Below are 22,328 nucleotides of genomic sequence, written 5' to 3' on the forward strand. Positions count from 1 at the left end.
GCCACTTGAGTGCTGGCCCCTGGGGCTATGCAACACTTACACTGCAATCCTGTGTCAAGCTCAAAAGCACGGATGATTTTCAACAGCTCTTCAACTAGTTGACTAAATCTTGTACTTTCTTGTAGGCTTCTGAAATTAAATTGTTTGAGAAACACACTCAGCAAAGGATTACCAACTTTTTAAGGACACTAGAATAAGGAAAGATATGTAAACAAAAAGCCAGATGTAGCAACAGTAAAAATACATTCAAGAAAAGAGCTATTAGTGACCTTACACTAACATCAAAACATCAAAACAAACTGTGTGGCAGGATTGGTTGTTCTCATAAATTTTTTTTTTTTTTTTTTTTTGGCCATTCAAGCCTACCCAAAGCCTGTAACTATCTAAAATACTGTACTCTGAATCGATAGTAGATATAAATTCACTGCATAGAGAACCTACCATTCTTCATTCTTAACAACTGAACCTCATCTACCCAACCTCCTAATTTGAGCTTTCAGGGATTTCTGTGAAATGATGACTATGTTACTTCAATGTAACGTAATGGCCCATTATACACTTTCAAGTTGGGAAGGGGTTAGGGGTAGTGTAAGTGTCTAAGGAATTTTGGAAGCAAGGTATCCAGGACCTTGAGGGGGCTAGCTATTGTAAGGAAAAGGTCATTTATTACTGTCTAATAAAACCTTAGTCATGAGACTCTTCAGATGAATATCAGTGGGTCATATGCTTGGCAGATGATTGCCAACATGGATCTTGGGAGGGTAGAGATAAAGGAATTTTTATATGTTAAAGTAGACTTAAAAAGATCCTGGAGGGTCAGGGTAAGATTACCATTTGCCCTTAGCAAAGTGTCAACATGGAAACAGTTGAGTCCCTAAAAGAACGTCACTCTGCCTGTTTTCAGGGACTTGTCAATGGGCTGTATGTAGTAAGGAAATTTAGTAATTTTTCTTCTGCCTTTGTTTCCCACATCATAGATGATAATGTCCAAAGAGAAACTTTGGTTTAGGAAAGTTGTAGGACAATATAATTCATTATTTCCTTTAAATATCTAAGTGAGTACCATGTGGCAAACATTGAAAAACAGCACTGACGGAGACAGAAAAAGTCAGTGTCTTAAGAGAACTTATATCCTGGTGGGAGGGACCCAAAATGTATAAACACACTGTGTGTGTATAATTAAGTAGAAACAAGCGCAAGAAAGAAAAAGAAAAGAAGGACCTAGAGACAAAGGGGGCAGAAGGGTACATTCCCACGTTAGGTAAGACTGCATGTTTCTATGCCATTCAGAAGCATTAGAAAGAGGTAATGAATTGCTAATACCTTTGTGAGACAGACCTACCACAAAACTTTCAAGAAAATGACTTCAGAAATAATTTACTCTGTCAGCCCAACACTCGTTTATGCATTTTTCTACTGATGAATAGTTTGACAGGAGCACCGGCTCTGTTATGAAGGAATTTCTACTTTTCCCTACTGCTGAGCCCAACCTCCCATCACTACCCAAATTAAGTACCTTTTGGTTATATCATTCTTACACAAAGGACACTTGGAAGGTCCTTTCCTCTGGTTGAGAAGTTTCAGCATACAAAATCTATAAATTATAAATGAAAAGAACAATTCAAGTTACTTTTTTTTTGGTACAGAGTACTCAAAAGGCAAATAGCCATGAAAAGATAATCTCACAACTGCCCTTAAGAGCCATTTTAAAGGTAATGGCAGGTGAATTACAACCAGTGGCTTTAATTGTTTTTAGATGCTGGATAAGCAGAAAACCAAACTACATAAGCAATGATCTATGAAAACTGAACTTACATGCATATGGCTGACTGTTATGATCAAATAAAACTTACTAAAAAGTCAATATGGCATATTTAATGATAGATTCATAATTATTTCCCGCTGAATAATGAGATATAAATGATAAATAGTTTAAGTAAAATGATTATAATTAAAAACTCAGCACGTCACTACAAAGCTACAGTAAATCAAGACAGTGTGGTTGTTGGCATAAGGACAGACACACATGGATGAAACAGAACAGAGAATACAGAAAAACCCATCTATCTGAGGTCAATTGATTTTCAACAATGGCACCAAGACAATTAAATAAAAAAAGAATAGTGTACCAACAAATATAGTGCCGGGACAACCAAATAGTCACATGCAAAAAGAAGAAGCTAGAATCCTAACACACAATCCAAGAAGTTGACTCAAAATGGATCACAGAATTAAATGTGAGAACTAAAACTATAAACCATTTGACCTTGGGTTAAGCAATGATTTCTTTCTTTTTTTATTTTTTTAAGATTATTTATTTATGGGGCGCCTGGGTGGCTCAGTGGATTAAAGCCCCTGCCTTCGGCTCAGGTCATGATCCCAGGGTCCTGGGATCAAGCCCCACGTCTGGGTCTCTGCTCAGCAGGGAGCCTGCTTCCCTTCCTCTCTCTCTGCCTGCCTCTCTGCCTGCTTGTGATCTCTGTCAAATAAATAAATAAAATCTTTAAAAAAAAAAAAAGATTATTTATTTATTTATTTATTTGACTGAGAGAGAGAGAGAGAGAAATAGATCACAAGTAGGCAGAGAGGCAGGCAGAGAAAGAGGGGGAAGCAGGCTCCCCGCTGAGCAGAGAGCCCGATGTGGGGCTCGATCCCAGGACCCTGGGATCATGACCTGAGCCCAAGGCAGAGGCTTTTAACCCACTGAGCCACCCAGGCGCCCCCTTTTTTAAAGATTTTATTTATTTAGGTAACAGGTTTTAAAAAGTAGCACCATGCTCCTCCTCATTTGTGAGTATACAGTTCAATGACTTTTAGTAACTTGATGGAGTTGTACAACGATCCCCACAACCCAGTTGTAGGACTTTTCCATCAAGCAACTGACATGCTCTCTGTCAAAAAAATAAATAAAATCTTTTTTTTAATTAAAGATTTTTATTTTTACTTATTTGACAGAGAAAGACACAGTGAGAGAGGGAACACAAGCTGGAGGAGTGGGAGAGGGAGAAGCAGGCTTCCCGCTGAGCAGGGAGCCCGATGCGGGGCTTGATCCTAGGACCCTGATATGACCTGAGCCAAAGGCAGAGGCTTAACCCACTGAGACACCCAGGCGCTCAAGCAATGATTTCTTAAATACACAAATAACCAAAGGAAAAAATAGATACATTAATACATTGAAGCCACCCAGGTGCCTCTGAACTAAATCAAACTTAAGAACTTCTGTGCTACAAATAATATCATGAAGAAAGTGAAGGCCAGGGAGAGCCTGGGTAGTTCAGTTGGTTAAGTGTCTGCCTTCGGCTCAGGTCATGATCTCAGGGTCCTGAGATAGAGCCCTGTGTAAGGTTCCCTGTTTAGCAGGGAGTCTGCTTCTCCCTCTCCCTCTGCTCCTCCCTACCTCCCTGACTCGTGCTCACTCTCTCTCAAATAAATAAAAATTTTTAAAAAGAAAAAAAGAAAGAAAAGAAGGAAGGAAGGAAAGGGCCAATCCATAGAAAAGGAGAAAATATTTGCAAATCATCTGGTAAGAGACTTATATCCAGCATATATAAATAACTCTTACAACTCAATAGTAAACAGAGAAATAAACCAACTAAAATAGGCAAAGGATTTGAATTTTCTCCAAAGGAGATGTACAAATGGTCAATAAGCACATAAAAGATGTCCAATATTATTAGCCATTAGGAAAATGCAAACCAAAGCCATGATGAGATGCTACTTTACATCTACTAGGATGGCCATAATTAAAAATATGTATTGCAGGGATGGCTGGGTGGCTCAGCGGTTGAGCATCTACTTTCAGCTCAGGTCATGATCCCAGAGTCCTGGGATGGAGCACTGCATTGGGCTCCCTGCTCAGCAGGGAGCCTGCTTCTCTCTCTGCCCCTCTTCCTGGCTTGTGCGTGCATGTTCTCTCGCTATCTGAAATAAATAAATAAAATCTTTAAAAAATAATTTAAAAAAATACGTGTTGCAGAAGATGTGGAGAAACTGAAATCCTCATTCATTGCCGGTGGGAATATAAAACAACGCAGCTACTTTGGAAAACAGTTCGGCAGTTCCTCAAAAAGTTAAATACAGAGTTACCATATGACTCTGGAAGTGTGCTCCTAAAGTTTCTTCCCAGGAGAAATGAAAGCATAAGTCCACACAAAACTTGTACACAAATGTTCACAGCAGCATTACCCATTATAGCCAAAAACAATCCAAATGTCCATCAACTACTGAATGAAGAGACAAAATGTGATATATCCACACAGTGAAATATTATTCGGCCACAAAAAAGAAGTATTGATATGCCACAATATGAACTTTGAAAACACCATGTTCGGTGAAAGAAGTCAGACACAAAAGGTCATACGTTGTATGATTCCACTCATATTAAATACCCAGAATAGACAAATCTATAGAGACAAAAAGTAGATTTATGGTTGCAAAAGAGGAGATGGAAGGGGAATGGGGAGTAGCTACTAATGGGTACAGGGTTTCTTTTGGGGGGTGATGAAAATGTTCTAAACTTGGGGTGCCTGGATGGCTCAGTCAATGAGGCATCTGCCTTCAGCTCAGGTCATGTTCCCAGAGTCTCAGGATCAAGCCCTGAGTCAGGCTCCTTGCTCAGTGGGGAGTCTGCTTCTCTCTCTGACCCTCCTTCCTTAGGTGCTCTCTCTCACTCACTCTCTCTCTCTCAAATAAATAATATCTTTTAAAAAAAATTCTAAACATAGATTGCAGTGATGGTTGCACAATTATGAATATATGGAAAAAAACCCTCAAAAACAAAAACAAAAACCCACAACCCTGAACTGTACACTTAAAATGGGTGAATTTTATAGCATGTAAATTATATTTCAATAAAAATGTAAAAAAAAAAAGCTCAAGGCAGGGAGAAAATGCACTCATTTTCATATTCACAATGTGTGTCGTGATAGTTGGCATAAAACCAAGTCACCTCACTAGAAGTCTAAAAAATGAGGAAGGCTCCAGCCTTCTGGGACAGGTGGGCTCTCAGAGCATCTCTGGGTGGAAAACAATTTTGGTGGTTACCTCAGACAGCAAATATGGCTAGGAAGACATGAAGGACACATGCAACTTATTCTCATACGTCTGCTTCCTTAAAAAAAAAATACTATTTCTACTGACTGATGGTATCTATGAAGATCAAAATGCCCTTAGGAAGAAGACAGAAGATTCAGAGAAAAGACAAGTAGGAAGGGGAAAAAGGAAGAGAGCAGTAGAGACAGCTGCAGGGACACTCATTATGAGCAGGGACTCACTCATACCACCGACCTTTACTACATGTCCAGTACTGTTCTAGATGCAGGGGATTTAGCAAAAGGCAAAATAAAATCCCTGCCATCATAAAGAACAGAATATTCTGGTAAGGGAGGTGACTGGGGAAGGGAGCAGGCATTGGCAGTGAAAGGATCATTCAAGAAAAAAGGGAGTTGAAAAGGCAGCAGGAATGGTTAAGCCAGCAGACGCAGAGAGCACTTTTTACTGACCATGTTCCCAAACACGCAGTGCCTTCTCTTACTCTACACAACAACCCTGCTGTATTGTCTTCATTTGACAGAGAAGACAGGCCCTAGGAAGAGTCAAGGAGACTAGGTTTCTTCTTCACCTGTACAGATGCTCCATGACCGTGCTGTGCTCAACAATAATTCTATAGTGTAGAGGAAAGGGGTATCAACAAGCTACCTGCAACCTTATCAAACTCAACACCCAAAGAACAAATAATCCAACCCAGAAATGGGCAAAGGATATGAACAGACATTTCTGCAAAGAAGACATCCAGATGGCCATCAGACACATGAAAAAGTGCTCAACATCACTCGGCATCAGGAAAATACAAATCAAAACCACAATGAGATACCACCTCACACCAGTCAGAATGGCTAAAATTAACAAGTCAGGAAATGACAGATGCTGGCGAGGATGTGGAGAAAGGGGAACCCTCCTACACTGCTGGTGGGAATGCAAGCTGGTGCAAACACTCTGGAAAATAGCATGGAGGTTCTTCAAAAAATTGAAAATAGAGCTACCCTACGACCCACCAATTGCACTATTGGGTATTTACCCTAAAGATACAAATGTAGTGGGCGCCTGGGTGGCTCAGTGGGTTAAGCCTCTACCTTCAGCTCAGGTCATGATCTCAGGGTCCTGGGATCAAGTCCCACATCGGGCTCTCTGCTCAGCAGGGAGCCTACTTCCCCTGTCTCTCTCTGCCTGCCTCTCTGCCTACATGTGATCTCTCTCTGTGTCCAAAAAAAAAAAAAAAAAAAGAGAGATACAAATGTAGTGATCCAAAGGGGCACGTGCACCCGAATGTTTATAGCAGCAATGTCCACAATAGCCAAACTATGGAAAGAGCCTAAATGTCCATCAACAGATGAATGGATAAAGAAGATGTGGTATATGTACAATGGAATACTATGCAGCCATCAAAAGAAAAAGAAATCTTGCCATTTGCGATGACGTGGATGGAACTAGAGGGTATTATGCTGAGCGAAATAAGTCAATCAGAGAGAAAGACAATTATCATATGATCTCCCTGATATGAGGAAGTTGAGAGGCAATGTGGGGAGTTTTGGGGGTAGGAAAAGAATAAATGAAATAAGATGGGATCAGAAGGGAGACAAACCATAAGAGACTCTTAATCTCACAAAACAAACTGAGGGTTGCTGGGGGGAGGGGGTGCGGGAGAGGGTGGTGGGGTTATGGACATTGGAGAAGGTATGTGCTATGGTGAGTGTTGTGAAGTGTGTAAACCTGGCAATTCACAGACCTGTACCCCTGGGGCTAATAATACATTTTATGTTAATAAAAAATTAAAAAAAAAAAAAGCTACCTGCATTGTATGTAATCCCCTTTAAAGAGCCACAGACAAGGCTACCACTCCTTGAAAAGATGCAAATCCTACCCATATCCTACCATAATGGCCCTAGGAGGCATCAGTGCATTACACTGGCAAATGGTATAATTACACACAGTTCATGGGAGGGAAAGGGAGGGAATCTCCCAAATAGAATATTGCAGCATAGAGCAACTAAGCCAAGAGGGACAAGCTACATTACAGAGTGTTGTAGCCTGTACAATAATTACACAAATAATGCAGGGGAACTAGGTAAGTAGAAATCAACCAAAATATAGGTTCCAATCTTTCCTTATGCTAGAAAAAGATATGAACAGACATTTACAAGGTTATTTACTAAACTCAAAAGAGAAAATGAACTTGTACATGACTTGAAAAGACTAAGATAAGGAAAGTACCCACAGATCAATGGAACATTGGTATATCATTCAAGGCTGAGAAGATTTGTTAAATTCTGTTCCTGAGCTCTGAGGAATACATGTGATACGCCAATCAAATGAGAACACACACATATATAAGATCTACATGAGGTTCTCAGTAAAAATGTCTGAGTCGTCTTTTTTTTTTTTTTTTTTTTTTTTTTTGTCAGAGAGAAAGCATGTGCATGTGAGGGCACAAGCAGGAGTGGTAGGCAGAGGGAGAAGCAAACTCCCCGCTGAGCAGGTAGCTTGATGTGGAGCTCGATCCCAGGACCTTAAGATTATGACCTGAGCCGGAGGCAGATGCTTAATTGACCAAGTCACCCACGCGTCCCGAAGAGTGTATTTTTTTTTTTAATCCCCACACCCAATGTGGGGCTCAAACTCATAACCCCAAGACCAAGAGTCACGTGCCAGCCAGGCATCCCAAGTTTTTAGCCTCTTCAATTTCTAAAGCCCAATGCTTAGGGAAAGACAATATATTTTTTAAGCCAATGTAGTATGTTTTCTAAAGAGTGGAGTCAGATTTTTAAAGCTGATAAGAAAACAGTAAAATCACAGTGACACAAACTAATTTGGGGGGACGTTTAGAGTACACATTTCTGGGCACGTCTGTACCTGGAGCAGTTTAACAATGTTATGGAAACTCATCTAATTTTGAGCTGTTGATCCAAATCTATCCTGGCAGGAAGCAATAAATTAATAGTTCTAAGTCTGGGCAAAATAAAGGCAGGATGACTTTTGGCTTCCTTTCATTACAATGGGGGTGCCCTGGATTCCTGCCAACAGATCATGAACCAATGCAGGCCTTAGTTAAAGGAAATAAAGACCCTGAGAGCTCCATAACTTAGCACCTCAGCATCCACTGTGTTGCTGGTCCCACCAAACCTCGTCAGTTTCGATATTAGAGCTCTATCTTCTCGGGCAAACCTCTAGTTTGTATTTAGTCCCAATGATTAAGAATCTGTCTTGAGCTCTTCATCCTGAAGATAGTGCCTAAGTTCCTTGCCCAGTATCCCAGTCTCATGGGTCAATGTTCTTGTCTCTTAGGGACAGGAATCTTAACTGTAACCCTCAGCCTCCTATGGCTGGATCCCTGCCACAACTCTTCCCTTATAACCACCACCCTACACTTGTGTTCATTTTTGCTCCTAGACTCCTGAGAGACTATGTTCAATCTATGTGCTAGATTTTCCATGTCTTGCCTATTTCTACATCTCTGATGTACCAACCCATTGTTAAATTCCAGAATTCACGGATACCATGATCTTAATATCTCTAGCCATCAAACCTCCCTGACAATGACTCATCACTTGCCTGGATTGCGGAGATCACAACCACAGCCAAGGTCAGACATTCAACCAACTGAGCCACCCAGGTGCCCCCCAACACTAATCCTATACATGTTTGCAAAGTTAGTTTCTTTTCCCTGGAGAGTTTACTTTCTTCTCTTCATACCTTTGCTCATATTATTTACTCTACCTATAATTTCCTTCTTCCACAAGCTCTCAAAGTAATGAATGTTCACAATGCAATCTCTTCTTTACTCGCTATATTATTATGTATTCATTACTCAAGGTGACAGGAAAGCATACAGTACATTTCAGAAAGATTCTCATGAAGAAACAGTGAAAGTCCAGCATTTAAAAGGTTAATTTTCATCTTTCTATAACTTTTTAAATACTGGGTCTTTTATTTATTTTTTAAAGGTTTTTTTTTTAAAAAAAGATGTTATTTATTTATTTGACAGAAATTGAGACAGCACAAGCAAGGGGAGTGGCAGGTGGAGGGAGAGGGAGAAGCAGACTCCCCGCGGAGCAGGGAGCCCGATGTGGGCCTCAGTCCGAAAGCAGCCGCTTAACTGACTGAGCCACCCAGGTGCCCCTAAAAGATTTTATTTATTTGAGAGAGAGAGCAGAGCCAGAAAGAGAACACAAGCAGGGGCAACAGCAGGCAGAGGGAGAAGCAGACTCCCCACTGAGCAGGGAGCCAGATGCAGGATTTGATCCCAGGACCACCAGGATCACGACCTGAGCTGAAGGCATTCCCTCAACCGACTGAGCCACCCAGGCATCCCAGTACTGGGACTTTTAAATTTTGTTTTACAAAAGTATCAATCTCAAAGAAACCAGTTCTACACCACAATAGTTTGAGAAGCTTCCCTCCAAGGGCCACAAAACTAAAAATTCTTTTTTTTTTTTTAATATTTTATTTATTTATTTGACAGAGATCACAAGTAGGCAGAGAGAGAGGAGGAAGCAGGCTCCCCGCTGAGCAGAGAGCCCGATGCGGGGCTCGATCCCAGGACCCTGGAATCATGACCTGAGCCGAAGGCAGAGGCTTTAACCCACTGAGCCACCCAGGTGCCCCCAAAACTAAAAATTCTTAAAGCAGAGTGAAAAAGCTGTGCAGTCTGGCACCTGACGGGGAGAAGGGCCTCAGGAATCAGAAGGAAACTCGTGGGAGCAGATCTAGGACAGTGGGGTGGCATGGGAAAGGGGTGAGAGGCAGTGGGAATGGGCTCTGGATCCTTACTGGGACAGACAAATGGGAAGAATAAAGTAGAACTCAGGCAAGGGAAGGGGCCAGCTAGCGTTCGGCTATCCCTCCAGGGGGAACAGGTTTCCTTCAGCTCCAGCCAGCCCTCATTATCCTTATCACAGAAGCTCTTCACGTTTTTTAGGTTATGGAAACACTCTAAGAATCTGATGAAAATTATGGACTATCTTTCCCAGGAAACTGCACATGACTGTAGCTCCTAATACAATTACGTTTAATGGACACCTGGGTGACTCAGTGGGTTAAGTCTCTGCCTTCAGCTCAGGCATGATCTCAGGATCCTGGGATCCAGCCCCGCATCAGGCTCTCTGCTCAGCAGGAAGCCTGCTTCCCCTCATCTCTCTGACTGCCTCTCTGCCTGCTTGTGATATCTCTCTCTGTCAAATAGATAAATAAAATCTTTTTAAAAAATACAATTATGTTTAGGGCGCCTGGGTGGCTCAGTGGGTTAAGCCGCTGCCTTCAGCTCAGGTCATGATCTCAGGGTCCTGGGATCGGGTCCCGCATCGGGCTCTCTGCTCAGCAGGGAGCCTGCTTCCCTCTCTCTCTCTGCCTGCCTCTCTGTCTACTTGTGATCTCTCTCTGTCAAATAAATAAATAAATAAAAATCTTTAATAAAATAAAAAAAAAAAAATACAATTATGTTTAAAACCAAATATAATCCTAGGACATTTATGAAAACCATTCACAAATCCCAAATTAAGAAAGCCTGAATTAGGGGCGCCTGGGTGGCTCAGTCGGTTAAAGTCTCTGCCTTCAGCTCAGGTCATGATCCCGAGGTGCTGGGATCAAGCACCACATCCGGCTCTCCGCTCTGCAGAGAGCCTGCTTCCCCCCCTTTCTCTCTGCCTGCCTCTCTGCCTGCTTGTGATCTCTGTCAAATAAATAAATAAAATCTTTAAAAAAAAGAATGCCTGAATTGAAAAATTCCTTAAAAAGAAAAAAAAAATTCCTGAGGGGGCACCTGGCTGGTTCAGTTAGTAGAGCATGCAACTCTTGATCTCAGGGTTGGAAATTTGAGCTCCACTTTGGGTGCAGAGATGGAGGGAAGGGAGAGGCAGTGGCTAGGGGGCAGAAGGGAAACAGGTTCTGCCATCATATAACCTTTTGTGATGGTAAACTCATTACCACAGACACGGCTTTCATTTCCGACTTAAAAAGGAAAAATATCTAAAAACAAATTAGTTGGCATTCAGAGCAAGTGTCAATCACGGCTTTACAAGGAGGAGAGAAAGAACTCCCTTGTTCCACCAAATCACCTACCAAATGTTTTCCCAAATTCTTTCATCAAGGAACATTTTCAAAAAGGAAGATCCTTAAAACTGTAAATATAACTTGAATCATTGGTATGAATTAATTTCAGCCTAGATATAAACTGATATCAGATCCTCTCCTATTTTCACAAGTATTATGAAGCAGGCAAACAATGAACCTCAGAAGGGAGAAAGCAGAGTGACGAACAGAAATAACAGAAAGGAGAACCTGGGACATTGCTTACTTATTGCACAATCGCTGGCAATCTGCTTTTACCACGGCCACAAACACAAACAGCACTTCAGAATGATTTCATATCCCACTAGATAAATGTGCCAGTATTTTCCCAGCAACTATGGTTACAACCAACTTCCAAAGGTTTTCTAAGTACTCCTAGCCAGAGTGAAACAGAGTTAGATTTTTCTTTTACGCTTAACTTTCGCTTAAGCTAAAGCTTCTATAAAGTTAGGTATTTCCTGTGTTGTGAAGAATAAGCAAAAAAGCGAAGTAACGGAGCCACATGAAACATTCAAACTTACTTGCAAAATATGTGATCACACTTTGTGGAAACAGGCTCTTTGATCAGCTCCAGACTAGAAGGATGGGGAAAAAAAAGAAAAAAAGAAAGAAGGCTCAATAATTCATTTCAATATAAATAAATTCTTGATAAAGAAGTGCAATTTTAAGCTGCTATAATTGAGTCAAGGTAAGGCTTTAAGTTCATTTAATAAATATTAAATGTCTGCTAAAATACAGCAGAGAATATGATCCTTACATTTCTGAGCTTTCAAACCTCAAAACAGAATATATTACTCTTTTCCATACTCTCTATTATTTTTAGCACTTAAAAGATTGGCTGAGGCGCACCTGGATGGTTCAGTTGGTTAAGCGACTGCCTTCCGCTCGGGTCATGATCCCAGGGTCCTGGGATCGAGTCCCATATCAGGGTCCCTGCTCTGTGGGGAGCCTGCTTCTCCCTCTCCCTCTGCCTGCCACTCCCCCTACTTATGTTCTCTCTGTCAAATAAATGAATAAAATCTTTTTAAAAAATTGGCTGACATTAATCTATTATTTTTTAGTTTTCACTGATACATTTTTCAAGCTAAATTTGTGGGGAACATCCTATACCTTAACTAAACTTTAAGCTCCATGAAGATAACAAACTTCTTGTATTTCTTTTGGGTCATCTCACAGCACCTTCTTTCTTTCTTTCTTTTTTTTTTTTTGCGTGAGTGCCTTTTTATTTTAAATTTCTTTCTTTTCCTTTCTTTTCTTTTCTTTTTTTTTAAGTAATCGCTAGACCCAATGTGGGGCTCAAACTCACCACCCTGAGATGAAGAGTCTCATGCTCTATGGACTGAGCCAGAGAAGTACCCCTTAAATTTCTTTCTTTTTTTTTTTTAAGATTTTATTTGTCAGAGAGAGAGAACATATGCATGGGGAATTGCAGGCAGAGGGAGAAGCAGACTTCCAGCTGAGCAGGTAGTCAGATGCGAAACTCAATCCCAGGACCCTGGGATCATGACCTGAGTTGAAGGCAGACACTCAACTGACTGAGCCACCCAGGCAGGCATACCCACTCCTTAAATTTCTTAATATGGAAAATTTCAAGCATTTACACAAATAACATAGTAAAATAAACCCCATGTACCATCACTTAGTTACAATTATTAACTCAAAGCCAGTCTTACTACATCTGTACAAACACCCACCCAAACAAAGCCCAGATCATTTTAAAATAAATCCCAGGAGTCATTCATTTCATCTATAAATATTTCAAAACGTATTTTTAAAAGGCAAAGATCTTTTTAGGGTAACCATGAAACAATACTACTCTCAAAAAATAATTTTCGGGCGCCTGGTTGGCTCAGTCGTTAAGCATCTGCCTTTGGCTCAAGTCATGATCCCAGGGTCCTGGGATCGAGCCCCACATCGGGCTCCCTGCTCAGTGGGAAGCCTGCTTCTCTCTCTCCCACTTCCCCTGCTTATGTTCCCTCTCTCGCTGTGTCTCTGTCAAATAAATAAAATCCTAAAAATAATAATAATAATAATAATTTTCTTTAGGGGCGCTTGGGTGGAAAGTTGCTTAAGTGTCTGACTCTTGGTTTCAGGCCCTGATCTCAGGGTTATGAGATTGAGCTCTGTGCTCAGTGTGGAGTCTGCTTAAAATTCTTTCTCCCTCTGTTCCTCCCTGCCACATTCTCTCTCTCAAATACACAAATGAATTTTTTAAAAAATAATAATTCCTTTATATCATCTAATATACAATATGCTAACATCCCTGTCTCTTAAAATTTAATAATTAATATCTATTTAAATCAGGATTCAAACAAGATCCATGCACTGCATTTGACTGATGTATCTTAGGTATCTTTTAATCTATAGATCTCGCTTCCCTTTTCCCCCTTGTCAATTATTTTTAAAAGCAGGTCATTTGATCTGTACCATTTTTTTAAATGATTTTATTTATTTATTTATTTGACAGAGAGAGAAATCACAAGTAGGCAGAGAGGCAGGCAGGAAAAGGGGGAAGCAGGCTCCCCGCTGAGCAGAGAGCCCAATGCGGGGCTCGATTCCAGGACCCTGAGATCATGAACTGAGCCAAAGGCAGAGCCTTAACCCACTGAGCCACCCAGGCCTCCTGTACCATTTTTTTTTTAATTTTATTTATTTATTTGACAGACGGAGATCATAAGTAAGCAGAGAGGCAGGCAGAGAGAGAGGAGGAAGCAGGCTCCATGCTGAGCAGAGAGCCCGATGCGGGGCTCAATCCCAGGACCCTGAGATCATGACCTGAGCCGAAGGCAGAGGCTTAACCCACTGAGCCACCTAGGCGCTCCTCCTGTACCATTTTTTAAAACAGATTTTACTTATTTGAGAGAGAGCTTGTGCGCACGTGTAGGAGCAAGGGGAGGGGCAGGGGGAGAGAGAGAAACATGCTCCCCACTGAGCAGGAAGCCCTATGCAGGGTTCAATCCCAAAACCTCAGGATCATGACCTGAGCTGAAGGCAGACGCTTAACAACTGAGCCACCCAGGCACACCCAGATTCAATTTCTTTTAAAGATTTTATTTATTTATTTATTTGACAGACAGAGATCACAAGTAGGCAGAGAGGCAGGCAGAGAGAGAGGGGAAGCAGGCTCCCCGCTGAGCAGAGAGCCCCGATGTGGGGCTCGATCCCAGGATTCTAGGATCATGACCTGAGCTGAAGGCAGAGGCTTTAACCCACTGAGCCACCCAGGTGCCCCAGGTTCAACTTTTTGACAAAAACATTTCACAGGTGGTATTGTGTGCTAGGACTTATTATGTCACTGTAGGAGGTACATGATGCTTGGCTTGTGCTTACTTTGTAAAAAAACAATGTAATAAATACTCACCATAGAAATTTTAGAAAATAAAAAAATAAATTTAGAAAACTATTAAAATTTTGAGAAAAGAAAATTTTGTCACCCAAATTCCCATCCCTACCAGTCTATTCACAAAATCTTAGTATCTTCCTGAGATTATTTCACTTACTAATACAACAAGGAATTATACACAAGTACAATTCCTAGAGGGGGAGGTAGAGCAGGAGACAAAACAAAGCCTGTCCTTATAGAACTTTCATTCAAGTTATGGTAAGACAGTTAACTGAGAATTAAACAAGAACATATGGGAATAAGAGCTAAAAATAAAAATAAAGCCCTGTAACAGGGACAGAGAGTGCTGGGTGGGGGGGGACATTGTATACAGAGTGACCAGGAAAGGCTTCGCTGAGATGACATTGGCAGACAGTTGCATAATGTGAGGAAACAGGCTGTGCGATCACTGGGGGGAGAACATTCCAGCAGAGGGAGCAGAGAAGGCAGACTCTGAGCAGGTCCCTGCCTGGTATTTCTGAAGGTCAGGGAGCAAGCCATTGGGCAAGCACTAGTACAAGAGGTCAGGCAGGCATCTGGGAACCTGAGCAGGTAGGAACCTATAGGCCATTTTAAGTCTTTATCTTTTATTCTGAATGAGAACTTCAGCAACGGGTTTTTGGTCTAGTTCAGCCAGGACATCAAACAACAGGCCATCTGTGTGTGGTAGGAATGTGGGTCTTTTCATTACGTGTTTCACTTTTTAGAAAAGGATCCCAAGAAAAGCTGGGGGACAATAGCCTCGTTGTGAAAGGTTTGGTAACACAACTCTTGTGATCACACGGTTTCTGACGCAGCACAGGTAACAGAGAAGAAAATATCACAGGAAGTCAGAAGGCCAGGTTTCTACTACCCGGTCTCTTTTTTTATTAGCAGAGTGACCTCAGGCCAAGCCCTCGACCTGAATCACGGGTTCCTTCTCTGTTACCCACTCTAACAGTCTCTTGAGGTTATTGTCAGAATAAAATTAAATGTTACTTAGGAAAATGTTCACAACCTGAGATGACTTGTACCAAAGCGAGAATTATTATCCGGACCTAATATGATTTTAAAAAGAAAAACCACCGACAAAGGGAGCTCTGATTTGCTACTAAATTACAAATCCTCAGATAAGCTACATATCAAAGAAATTCTCAGTAAAGGCGAAATTGGATTTAGCTATGATACCAGATGGCTTTCATTCTCACCACTGACTCAACTCTGCAATAATTATGTTTCAGTATGGTAATTATAAGCCGAGCTATACAAACATACTGTAAACACAAACTTTAAACGGATGAAAACTTCGAAATGTAAAAAGGTAAGGACTGTTGAAAAAAAGCTTGAAGAGGAAATGGGGAAAAGGGCCTCTGGGTGGCTAAGTTGGTTAAGCATCTGCCTTTGGCTCAGGCCATGATCCCAGGGTCCTGGGATCAAGCCCAGCATCACATCAGGCTCCATGCTCAGCGGGGAGCCTCCTTCTCCCTCTGCCTGCTGCTCCCCTCTCTCCCCATCCCACTCATGCTCTCACTCTGCTCTCTCTCTCAAATAAATAAATAAAATCTTAACAAAAAAAAGAAGGGGGGGGTGCCTGGGTGGCTCAGTGGGTTAAAGCCTCTGCCTTCAGCTCAGGTCGTGGTCTCAGGGTCCTGGGATGGAGCCCCGCATCAGGCTCTCTGCTCGGCGGGGAGCCTGCTTCCCCTCTCTCTCTGCCTGCCTCTCTGCCTACTTGTGATCTCTGTCTGTCAAATAAATAAAATCTTAAAAAAAAAGAAAAAAGAAGAGGGAATGGGAATGAAAAAAGTTAGTCCTCTTCTAGATCTGATGAAAGTAAGTGTTCACTATGAAAGTGATTCAAATATTTTTTTTTTTTAAAGATTTTATTTATTCATTTGACAGACCAAGATCACAAGTAGACAGAGAGGCAGGCAGAGAGAGAGAGGGAAGCAGGCTCCCTGCCGAGCAGAGAGCCCGATGCGGGACTCGATCCCAGGACCCTGAGATCATGACCTGAGCCGAAGGCAGCGGCTTAACCCACTGAGCCACCCAGGCGCCCTGATTCAAATATTTTAAACTCTTCTCGTGTTGGGCAACATTTTAGACTTACTGTATTTCCATTTTGGGCTTCCAGTATGGGTGTAAGTGATTAGAAAGATAAGCTGGAAACCACCACCACCTACCAGGACTCTTCTGAAAGTCAAAAATTTTATAGAATCCTGTATAAAAAGTTAGAAAGAAATAAGAAATAAACACTATCGGTAATTTAAAGAGAGGCTAACAAAAGGTATTTTAGCTCAAGAGAACTCAAAGAAGCTGGAACCCATGGAGTGCCTGGGTGACCCCGTGGGTTAAGCCTCTGCCTTTGGCTCAGGCCCTGATCTCAGGGTCCCGGGATCAAGCCCCGCATCGGGCTCTCTGCTTATCGGGGAGCCTACTTCCCGCCCCCTCCCCGCCTCACCCCCCCACCTCTGCCTGCCTCTCTGCCTACTTGTGATCTCTCTCTCTCTCTGCCAAATAAATAAATAAAATGTTTAAAAAAAAGTGGGGGCTGCCTGGGTGGTTCAGTTGCTTAACTGGTTAAGCAACTGCTTTAGCTCAGTTCATGATCCCAGGGTCCTGGGATCGAGCCCCGCATTGGGCTCACTCTTGGAGAGGCTGTTTTCCCTCTGCCTGCAGCTCTGCCTGCTTGAGCTCTCTCTCTCTGTCAAATAAATAAATAAACTCTTAAAAAAAAAAAAAAAGAAGCTGGAAGCCTACCCTTTAGCTCCTGGAACACTGTTCCCAGTCATAATCAGGAATCATTTATTGAGACACGATTGAAAATTATACTGTTCTGGGCACTTTTTGTTTTAAACTTTTTATTTATTTGAGAGAGAGCTCATGAGTATGAGCGGGGGGTAGGGGCAGAGGAAGAGGGAGAAATAGACTCCCTGCTGAGCAGGGAGCCCTTGCCCAGGGGCTCATTCCCAGGACCCTGGGATCATGACTAGAGCAGATGTCAGATGCTCAACCTACTGAGCCACCCAGGCAACCCAAGGGGACTATTAAACAAATGAACAAAAAATAGAGTAGGTATGATTCCCATCCTTGAAGTTTCCATTTGGATAAGTTTAAAGTTAACAATGAAGAGAAGAAAAGTTTTAGTTTAAAAACCTAAGTGGGGGCACCTGGGTGGCTCAGTGGGTTAAGCCTCTGCCTTCGGCTCAGGTCATGACCTCACGGTCCTGGGATGGAGCCCCACATTGGGCTCTCTGCTCAGCGGGGAGCCTGCTTTCCTCTCTCTCTCTGCCTACCTCCCTGCCTACTTGTGATCTCTCTCTCCCTGTCAAATAAATAAATAAAACCTTTAATATATATATATATATATATATATATATATATATATAAAGTAAATAGAAAATAAAATAAATAATAAAAATCTAAGCCTATTGTTAATAGAAAATAGATTTTAGGGGCACCTGGGTGGCTCAGTGGGTTAAAGCCTCTGCCTTCAGCTCAGGTCATGATCCCAGGGTCCTGGGATCGAGCCCCGCATCGGGCTCTCTGCTCAGCAGGGAGCCTGCTTCCTCCTCTCTCTCTCTCTCTCTCAATCTCTGCCTGCCTCTCTGCCTACTTGTAATCTCTGCCTGTCAAATAAATAAATAAATAAACTTAGAAAATAGATAAAAAAAATAGGGAATTGGAAAACATACAATAGCTAGTTGAAAATGATAATTTACCATTAACTTTCATTCTTGCATCTGTACTTCTTACATTATCTGAGCTTTTTAATTGATGGTTTAATTTGCCACAATGAGATAGAACATTACATTTTTATGACTGAGTCTCATGGAAATGTAAAATAAATGGACCCGGATGCCACACTATTCAAGACTTTCTGATCACTCTTTGTAAATATCATGAGTAAGTTTTATGTTATTTCAAAAGCAATTTTTTTTTCCGGTTGTCATTTCCTGCTTCTCTGGCTCTGATGATTCATACAGTAGGCTATAAATCTCATTTAGCTCTTGTTTTTATTTAGCTGAAATGTTCAGGGGCAAGGGAGAGGAGGGTTACTTACAAATCTTGTATCTCTCTGGAAACACGACTTGCATTTTCTTTAATCTAATTTACTTGACTCCAAATAGAAAAACAACTTTCAAGCAAAAAGAGAAATGTACTTGAATTTACTCTCCTTTATTGAAGGGGCAATAGGTAAAGCTTTCCAATTTACCTTTTGAATATTACCCACCACTATCCATCATGATATTAAAAACCATTAAACTATCAAAGAACCAATTTAGCTTATTATTTAATACCTTCAACAAACGTTTAGTGAGTGGCTACTATGTCCCAACTACATTGCTGTAACTACTAAGGACATGGAAGTAAACAAAAGAAATAAAGACCCTTGCTTTCATGGAGTTTAAATCCTATAAGGGTAAAGAAAAAGAATAAACAAATTATACAGAATGTTAGATAGTAATAAAAGCTATGGGGGTAAAAAAATAGGAAAGGGAAATAGTGTGTTGGGGGTGATGGTTTTATCACTTTAAACAGGGTTATCTGGAAATGCCTCTTTGAAAAAGGTTTTGTTTTTTTTTTTTAAGATTTTACTTATTTATTTGAGAAAGAGAGAGAGAGCGCGCTTGCGAGAGAGAGCATGGGGGCGGGGGGAGTGAGAGGCAGAGGGAGAGGGAGAAGCAGACTCCTGGCTGAGCAAGGAGCCCGATGTGGGAGTCGATCCCAGAACCCTGGCATCATGACCTAATCCAAAGGCAGACAATTAACCAATTGAACCACACAGTTGCCCAGCATCCAACTCTTGATCTCAGCTCAAGTCTTGATCTCAGAGTTGTGAGTTCAAGCTCCACATTGGGCTCCATGCTGGGCATGGAACCTACTTAAAAAACAAAAAACAAAACCAAGAGGCCAGATTGACCAGAATAAAAGGAATAAGATGAAAGAGGGTAGGCAACAATTCTTCTAAGGTTCCTTTCTGGCTTTTCACCAAGACAGCCTAAGGTATAGCTTTTAATTATTTTGTAGATTCAGCAAATGCCATAGATATCACCTAGTGACTGCTTGGGGTTCATAACCTGTATTGTGCCATAGACCCCCTTTGGCAGCTGGTGAATCCCATAAACACCTTTCCCAGAATGCTTTTATTTTTTTTAAATAAAAAATATATAAAATTATACAAGAAACCAATTATGTTGAAATAAATTTCTAGCCATAGGCCCCCAAGGGTCGAGGAGGGTCAGCAAATTAAGAGCTCCTGAATACACACAAGAGAACTTCTTGGAGTGACAGATCTGTTCTATATCTTCACTGGGTCACACAGATATAGACACTTGTCAAAACTCATTGACTTGCACACTTAAGATCTCTGCATTTCACTGTACATAAATTATGTTTCAACTGGAAAAAAAAACCTTGAGGGGCGCCTGAGTGGCTCAGTCAGTTGAGCAGCTGCCTTCAGCTAAGGTCATGATCCCAGGGTCCTGGGATCGAGCCCCGCATCAGGCTCCCTGTTCATTGGACAGTCTGCTTCTCCCTCACCCTCTGTCTCTCGGCTTTGTGCTCACTCTCTGTCAAATGATTAAATAAAATCTTAAAAACAAAAACAAAAAAACCTTGAATATTTTGAATATTCTAGCTCCCTCTTTATAGATGAAGAAAAATAAAGGCGTACTCAAAAAGTCAGAGACTTGCCAAAGGCTTTGATGATTTGGAGTATTCTTTTTTTTTTTTTTTTTTTTTAAGATTTTCTTTTTGGGCACCTGGGTGGTTCAGTTGGTTGGGCGAATGCTTTTGGCTCAGGTCGTGATCCTGGAGTCCAGAGAGAGTGAAGAGTCCCGCATTGGGCTCCCTGCTGGGCAGGGAGTCTGCTTCTCCCTCTGACCCTTTCCCTTCTCATGTTCTCTCTTTCTCTCATTCTCTCTCAAGTAGATAAAATCTTTTTTTTTTTTTAAGGTTATTTATTTATTTATTTGACAGAGATCACAAGTAGGCAGAGAGGCAGGCAGAGACAGAGGGAGGGAGAAGCAGGCTCCCCGCTGAGCAGAGAGCCCGAAGTGGGGCTTGATCCCAGGACCCTGGGATCATGACCTGAGCCGAAGGCAGAGGCTTTAAGCCACTGAGCCACCCAGGTGCCCCTCAAATAAACAAATCTTTAAAAAAAAAAAAAAAAAGATTTTATTTTCACGTGATCTCTACATCCAACATGGGGCTCAAACCCACAACCCCAAAATCAAGAGTCGCATGCTCTGCTGACTGAGCCAGCCAGGCACCCCCATATTCTTATTTTTTTTTAAAGATTTTATTTATTAAGAGAGAAAGAGAGGGGCGCCTGGGTGGCTCAGTGGGTTAAAGCCTCTGCCTTCGGCTCAGGTCATGATCCCAGGGTCCTGGGATCGAGCCCCACATCGGGCTCCCTGCTCAGCAGGGAGCCTGCTTCCCCCTCTCGCTCTCTGCCTGCCTCTCTGCCTACTTGTGATCTCTGTCTGTCAAATAAATAAATAAAATCTTAAAAAAAAAAAAAAGAGAGAGAGAGAGAAAGAGAAAACACGAGAAGGGGGAGGGGCAGAGGGAGAAGGAAAAGCAGATTCCCACTGAGTAGGGAGCCCGACTTGGGGCTTGATTCTAGGACCCCAGGATCATAACCTGAGTGGAATGCAGACGCTAAACCAACTGAGCCACCCAGGCACGCACCCCCCTCCACCAAGTATTCTTATTTCAATATATAAGGCTACTTCAACCAAAGACCTACCCACTCACAAGCACAAATCATTTGTGATTTTATTTTGCCACTAATAACTATGCCTGTTCCAAGTGACTGAGCTGTTTTTAGAGCTTGGATGAAAAGGCCAATTACTCCAAACCAGATCTCTGAGCCCAAGTAGAATCAATCAAGACAGTTTACGAGCTAGGAAAGATAGGGGAGCGGAATGTGTTAAGGGAGAGGAAGGGGAGAGACAAAGTGGAGAAAAAGGAGTAAATTCCTATATTCCCAAAGCTCTCAAGTTAAGAAAAGCAGCAACTTTAATAGTCTAATCTTAATAGATATAATTTTCTCTTAATATATGCAAGGTCAATTCTGCTTATTTGCATAGGATATAATCAAGTAAAGAAGAATCTCAAATTAATAAACCCTTCTGTCAACTTACCAGATTGGACACTCTAAGATTTTCTGCATAGCATTAAGGACATTTTGTACTTCTTCAACACGATCCGCAGGTAAATCCATTTCTTCCTGTTGCAGTGAATTTTGAGGCATAAGCTTAAATATATATGTGTATATTTGTATGCACACACACACACATTACTTTGAAAGGTTTCTAAGAACAGCCTAGTTTCATTAAATGTGATTTTTAAACAAGAAATTTAGACTGGAGTGCTTTAAAATCATACCAATCACAGAATTAATAACAAAAGCTTTTTTTTTTTAATTTAAAAGCTGTGTTTTTTTGGTAATTAAGACCATTTAAATTGCCTCCCCCCCCCCCCATAAAGCCTCCAACAACTTCCTTTTGGTCTTTTTCTGTCTCCAAGAAAAAAAAGCCACAGCGGAATGACTGGGTGAGTGATGGCAGCCTCCTATTTCTCCAGTGATCCTGGCTCTTTTCTTTTTCTTGGTGAAAATCAACCTCAACAAAAACAAACCCAACACCAACCACCGCTCCCCACCCCTGCTCTTCCCCAGTGTTTCCCACTGGTCGCATTTCTTTCAGGATCCTCTTTAGGAACGTCCCTGCCGGTAGCATCGGTGACTACTGACGCCCCTCTACTTTCTTCCTGTCCCTTCTCAGAAACGCGTATGAAGCCAGTTCTTTCTTAAGCCTGTCCCTCCAACAAAATCCAGCCT

General features: G+C 41.6%; 1 protein-coding gene across 12 annotated transcripts in view; it reads right to left on the reverse strand.

Annotated features, from left to right (window-relative positions):
* The window catches only part of BRCA1 (BRCA1 DNA repair associated), a 66,370-nt gene that overhangs the window by 42,794 nt on the left and 1,248 nt on the right, over positions 1 to 22,328 (reverse strand). For 8 of the 12 annotated variants that reach the window (XM_032871751.1, XM_032871743.1, XM_032871742.1 and 5 more), the window contains exons 2-5: positions 21,631 to 21,743; positions 11,643 to 11,696; positions 1,517 to 1,594; positions 41 to 129 (exon numbers count right to left, since the gene is read on the reverse strand). In XM_032871751.1, coding sequence (XP_032727642.1) covers positions 41 to 129; positions 1,517 to 1,594; positions 11,643 to 11,696; positions 21,631 to 21,740 — 331 coding nt within the window. In that variant the 5' untranslated portion in view covers positions 21,741 to 21,743. Of the gene's footprint in view, positions 1 to 40; positions 130 to 1,516; positions 1,595 to 11,642; positions 11,697 to 21,630; positions 21,744 to 22,328 lie in introns of those variants that run through there. The other 4 variants (XM_032871745.1, XM_032871744.1, XM_032871746.1 and 1 more) reach the window with 2 other exon arrangements.

The sequence above is a fragment of the Lontra canadensis genome, unplaced genomic scaffold, assembly GCF_010015895.1.
Source record: "Lontra canadensis isolate GAN:19392208 unplaced genomic scaffold, GSC_riverotter_1.0 scaffold43, whole genome shotgun sequence".
Classification (NCBI taxonomy): Eukaryota; Metazoa; Chordata; class Mammalia; order Carnivora; family Mustelidae; genus Lontra; species Lontra canadensis.